We start from the raw sequence: 6,061 nt of genomic DNA, 5'->3' as shown, positions 1-6,061 counted from the left end.
TTAGTATTCAATATGTTAAATACATCACATAATAAATCATTGTTGATTCCTTAACATTACTGCACTGTTAACAATCCTATATAAAAAACCAAAGGATACCAAATCAATTGGAAATCAACTTTAACATCTTCTTCAGAGCTTCTGGAAATGCAGTATTGATCATTTGGATCATTCATGAAACAGAGCCATTTGTGATCAACAGCATTTAGAAGGAATGAATAACTTTATTGTTCAGATAATTTCAGCAGGAGGCAGTTCTGCTAGCTTTGGAGGAGTTGCAAGTACTTTTTCCATCTCGTAACGAACTTCGATATTGCGAATGCTGTATCCAACCATCATTAACCAATATAGCAGCTTGGCAAGCTCAGGTGCACTAGTGTCACTCATGCGGGTCTATGAAGGTAGAATTGAAGCAAGTAACACAGAAGTCTCAGTAGCAATAAAAGAGTAAGTGCCCCACATAGACACATCAGAATCAAATACAGGGATATAATTCAGTTTAAGAAATGTAGTTCTGGCCACCTCAGTTCATACAAATAAATCAACTATGACAAACAACCGAAACCATTAGTCGTAAAATCTTATGTTTTATGCTTTCTTTAACATTCAGTTCAATTCAGAGTTAATTAGACAGGAATAAAACAAGTTCAATTATTTAAAGGCAGGACTCAAAGGTAAAATACCACATTAAAACTAATAGGGAAAATGCCATTTAGGCTGTTTATCTTGGATAAATATACACCTTAGTCCCCAATGTTTAAATTTAAAAATGTTTAAATTTACCCTTCTGTCCAAATTTCCATCAATTGCTAATGTAACTAATTTAAAAATGTGTAAACTTACTTTTGAGCGAGGCTTGTGAGTCACATGTGACCAATTTTGTTAGCAGTTGACGGAAATATAGATGGAAGGGTTGGTTTGCACACTACGGACTAAAGTGCACATGAACCTAAGTTCAGGGGCTAAAGTACATTTTTCCCAACTTAATTATTTATCCTCTGGTAAGCAATTCTTAGAGGAAGTTAGAAATGAATATTCATGCTTGAGCAACTTTCCATTCAAGTAAAAAGGGTTCCGTGCTAACACACATACGCATCCTAAGAAAGAAACAATTACACATTGATTCGAGCACTCAAATTTGACCCATTAATCTCGAATAAGTTAATGGAGCAGCACACAATTATTGTTAACGAAGTTAGATAACTTGGCCAGTAGCCAAGGACGTTGAATTAAGTCTGCTCTGGTGATGGGATAAATAAAATGACTAACATAAAGAGATAAAAATTTCTGTAGAGGCAAACCTTCATTTGGCTTGGATCTGAAACAGCCAGCAAGCGCTTTATGAATGTATTCATCGCAAGCACAACATCCTCCCCAGCTGTACCAGTCAATTCCTATACAAGTAAATAACAACATTTTATGCCACATTATAGACATTTTTTCAATAAACGATGCTTCTAAATTCTAACTGCTGACACTGAAAGAAAAAAGTAAAGTTAAGTAGAATAGTCCAAAAAAGAATGTCAAACCAAGATTATAGAAGCAATGTTTGCATTATATGGAGCACCTACTCTACATGGTATTGGACCGTACTGTTCAGAAATTATTTCAATAAGGACGTCAGTGCAGATTGAGATGTACAAATTTAAACTAAGTAGTCATCACAGTTAAGGCAACAGAAGCATTTTACATTGACAGAAGGAAAGTGTAATTGACCTTCAAATTATGAGGCTCGAGGGACTTTAGATATTTCAACAGGTCATTTTGTGCATTACTAGATTGTCTGCCAACTTGATGATTCAGCTCCTCAATCTCCGCTTCAAGTAATTCAATGTACTTTTTAGCATCTATTTTCTCAGGACCAGAAACATTGTTCCACCGAGTGACTTCACCTGAAACATTCTTCTGTGTACCAGGAGCATAATCTGGCTTCTCCTGAAATAGTTAAGAGTATATCATAAGGTCAAATCCAAACCAGAATTAAGAAATATGTATAAAATGGGCAAAAGGAAAGTTTGGTTGTTAAATAACCAACTTTCCCTCCATACCCTGGGTAGTTAGATTGGTTAACAGCCTTAAATAGAAGTGAGGCATACGGGGAAGTTAGTTAGAAAATTGTAAACTGATTCAAGAATCAGTGGGTGAAGGATCGTGGGATCCCTCTTCTTTTCTTCGTGCAATTCTTTCTTCTACATTGTAATTCTAACTACAATCAATAAAATTTATTAGAACCCTAGCAGAATCAATTTGATTCTGGTTTAGGGGGAATTCTCTTCAATTCTCCTATTGTTCTTAGATACCAGTGTCTATCAGTATAGTTAAAGAACATACAAACTAAAAGCTAAATGCTGAAATCGAACCTTCATTTAGCTTTAGCAGGGTGGCCGGAACAAACTCTTTTAAGAAAAAGAAAAAATCCTTGCATCTACTCTATCAAGACACAACATTCCAAATAACAAGGCTATGTTTGGCACCTTGACGAAAACAGTTTCTAATGGATGATATAGAATGAGAAAACTTTCCCTTCTTCGGAAGTTGTCTAGATGACTAATGAGGTACGGGAGGGATGGAATTTAAAAATATAATATATGCTTCCCCTCTATCCTAGAATACACAAATTACAATTAACATTTTGTTAGATGAAGATTGTGTCACCTTAGGGAACAGACAGATTTATGCCAAAAAGACAGACTTCCCTTGGGAATCAATTCGATTTCTTTCTACCATACTCTCCCGACCTTTTAATAATAAATATGAATATGAGGCTTCAAAAACTGCTTTACTTATGGAATATAACAATAAAAATCAATGTAAACATAAATGACATTTGATAAAGATTAAAGACTATCTTGCTCCTAATTTTTCAAAATACAAATTCCAAAGAAATTTATATATAAAATTAAGAGAAATTCCCCCCTTATGAATAATGGAAGGGAATGGAAAAACAATATAGAAGAGTATACACTTGAGATGAGTCTAAGTTCCAAATCCTTCTATCCAGACATGACAAACAGAATAAAGCATACCAAGAAGGTGTTTCAAAGCCAAGGTTTCTATATCAGTTAGTTTTCTAATGTAATGGAATTTCCATGAAAAGGAATGTGGCAAAAATCTATTAATAGTGTGTTGCTCCTCAAAATTCTCCTGGCTAGATTGAAGTACAGGAAAGTGGGATCAAGTACAGGCAGAACAACTTAATTCAGTAGTGTCTATATCACTTTGAGTTCCTTACTGAAGTAGCTTCTAAATGCCAAAGGAACTTTTTACAGACCAAATTATTGAGAGCCAGACCCTTTTAACCAGACAAGTTTTCTAATCTCTCCTTGCCGACACCAGAACAAATAAAGCCACTCATAATTTTTTTCTATCATCTGAGCCACTCCAACTGAAATTCTAAATAGGGAAGGGTTGTAAAAAAGAGTACCAGACAAATAGGTCCTGCTAAGAGTCATCCAGCTACAAAAAGAACCCTTCCAATGGTGTTTTCAACAATCCCTAAAGGTGAAGGAACAGAAATGATGTTACCTTTTTATCTTGCACCTCAGATAGAGCAACCTGTTCCAAACTTTCTTGCAGCTCCAAACGGTATTGTGCATTACTGAAGATGTATCCAGTCATCATGACACTGTACATGAGCTGTGCGAGATTTTCAGCTACCTAAAAACAGTGATACCAATTAAATATGTGAGATGCATGGTGGCAGATAAAACAAAAAGGATGAAGTACAGTTCACCTAGCTGCAAAGCTCAATATTGCAATGCTATTTCTAACACCTTCTGTTAAAAAAACATGTTATCTATCCACCACTGTGATTTATGATTAAGCATCATGGCATCGTTCGTTCCATGTAGCCGACCCCACCTAGCGGGATTAAGGCTTGGTTATTGTTGTTGTATTTATCCACCACTAGAATAATCATTAATATAGAAATATTTTTCAAGAGAATCAGACAGCAAAATAGGAACGGGGAGAACCTGTTAAAGACTTAGAATGTCTTTAACCACAATAATTGCTATAATGGGGGAGGAAATGAGCTTACCATATCAACAATTGTATAAATGGTTATCCTAAAATGACGGCACAAGTTAAGAAAGCCAGAAGAGAAACTGATAAAACACTTACGGTGGAGACTTTTACAGCAAAAAATTGAGCAGGAAGTGTTCCAATCATGTTTGTCACTGTTTGTCGCATTGCATCCACTACCTAATGAGCAATGGCCAATGTAATTTTATCACTAAGACTACGATTGTATGTGGGATGAAAAATCAACCAATTAACAAAGATGAGCAACATATTGTTTGGAACACATAGGTAATTTGTTGTCATGGTAAGAGTAAGTTTAAGAGCATAGCCATACCTGTTGAGGTGCTCTTTTAACAAACAAATCCATAAATTCTGGCTGCACATTCTTAACATATTCCAATAAGATTTCTCTCCTGCTCTTTGATTGGCATTTGGAAATTTCAAGTATAATCAGTAGCACAATCACAACATTAGTAAGACTGAAATAGATAATTTGTGCATCAATTTATACATTCTGATAACAATCAGAGGGGTAAGGCTATTGGCACTTCATGTTGCCTATACTCACTCCATACTCCACACTAACCAATCAAATTATAATTTTCCTTTGACTGAATACCAAAATTCATTACTAAGAAAAATCGCCGCCCACCAATTTCGCCCATAAGACAAAGAAAATTTTCAACTTGGTCATAAAAAATCTCTAATGTCGGTCAAATTAGTCCTTTCCAGCTACTTTTTTTCTTCCGATAACTATTTTGACCATCATTCAAGATTCTTAGGGACAAAATGCAAACTTCCATTACTTACTAACTAAATTATTGACAAGGTTTCACTTTTTCCCTTTTTCATAAATAAAACATGAGTGACTAACAATGAGTTCAATTCTAAATAAAAAGACTAAACCTTTTCCTCAAAATTTTGTCACAAATTAAGTTCTTCACCACACTCTTCCTTCTAAAAACTTAATTCACCAATTAACTCCTTCAATTTGAAGCACTTAATTGATGTAGCAACACAACTAAAATATTTAATTAATAAAACCGTAAGAAGGGAAGAGATACCAGAGTGGTGTTGGAAGAATCATAGGGTTGAGCTCTCAAAGCGAATGTTCCATTGTGCTTCAAAAATGTTGGGAAATTAATTGAACGAATTGGGAAGGAAACAAGAGTTGTTGAAGTAGTTGAAGAAGAAGAAGGTAAAGGTAATTGAGGTTTCAAACACTGTTTCACTCTCAATGAATTCATCATGGAATTTAAATATTTGTCTGAATCAGATTTAGATTCAGCTTAATTTTTTTGGCTTCAAAGCAAAAACAAATATCACTGTGTCTATTGATAATACTGCTTCTGTTAGAAAATGGAGTGGATAGGGGTGGCTCAGAGCTGATAAAGTTAAAAGGCAAATCAGTTCTTTTTTAATCTAATTCATTTAAGTTTTTTTGTAATATATTCATTAAGTTTTGATGGTTGTACAAAAAAAAAATATGAGTTTAATATTTATGCACAATTATTATATAATTCATTAATGGGTGTTGGTTCATATAATATCTATATAATTGGTACATTGTGGTGGTGGTCCTATCTATTTTGATTTTTTTAATAGTTAATAATAATTATATAGGAGTAGTGAATGATGTAGTAAAACATGCAAAATGCATATAGTAGTGCATAACATCTCTTTGCTAATAAAATATAAATAATGTGACAATATATAAATATATACCTGTGAATGTTGTATGGATGATGGATCTAAAATACTCATCTGATTGGTCATGAATTATAATTGGTTTCAATTTTTTGGGTACATAGAATTGTTTTTAATTTTTTGGGTATATAGAATTGGTTTGAATTGGAATGGCTTAATCAATTTTTAAAGAAAAAATATCAAAACATCATGGGTTTGAGAGAATAAAAATTTGTTGCTCTAAACTTACTTTTAATTATATTTATCACTATTATAATTATGTTAGTTATTTGCTAACTTATACAATAATATAACGTTAGGTTATATTATATTTTAAACTCATTTATTGTTT

The 6,061-nt window shown here is 33.6% G+C and overlaps 1 protein-coding gene across 4 annotated transcripts; it reads right to left on the bottom strand.

Moving 5' to 3' along the window:
• On the bottom strand, positions 1 to 5,392 carry LOC109355196. 4 transcript variants are annotated; one of them, XM_019598205.1, is made up of 7 exons: positions 5,088 to 5,392; positions 4,358 to 4,447; positions 4,123 to 4,203; positions 3,526 to 3,657; positions 1,717 to 1,929; positions 1,302 to 1,394; positions 1 to 393 (listed from the first exon to the last, which is right to left on the bottom strand). In XM_019598205.1, exons 1-7 carry the CDS (start codon positions 5,271 to 5,273, stop codon positions 232 to 234), a joined length of 957 nt encoding a protein of 318 aa, XP_019453750.1. In that variant the 5' UTR covers positions 5,274 to 5,392; the 3' UTR covers positions 1 to 231. The 4 variants fall into 4 exon arrangements, with proteins under 4 accessions (XP_019453750.1, XP_019453748.1, XP_019453749.1 ...); XM_019598203.1 differs by having other exon boundaries at positions 1,717 to 1,935; positions 5,088 to 5,390; XM_019598204.1 differs by having other exon boundaries at positions 1,717 to 1,935; positions 4,358 to 4,441; positions 5,088 to 5,390.

Source organism: Lupinus angustifolius, chromosome LG08, assembly GCF_001865875.1.
Source record: "Lupinus angustifolius cultivar Tanjil chromosome LG08, LupAngTanjil_v1.0, whole genome shotgun sequence".
NCBI classification, from domain to species: domain Eukaryota; kingdom Viridiplantae; phylum Streptophyta; class Magnoliopsida; order Fabales; family Fabaceae; genus Lupinus; species Lupinus angustifolius.
This window is presented reverse-complemented; position numbering and strand designations above follow the sequence as displayed.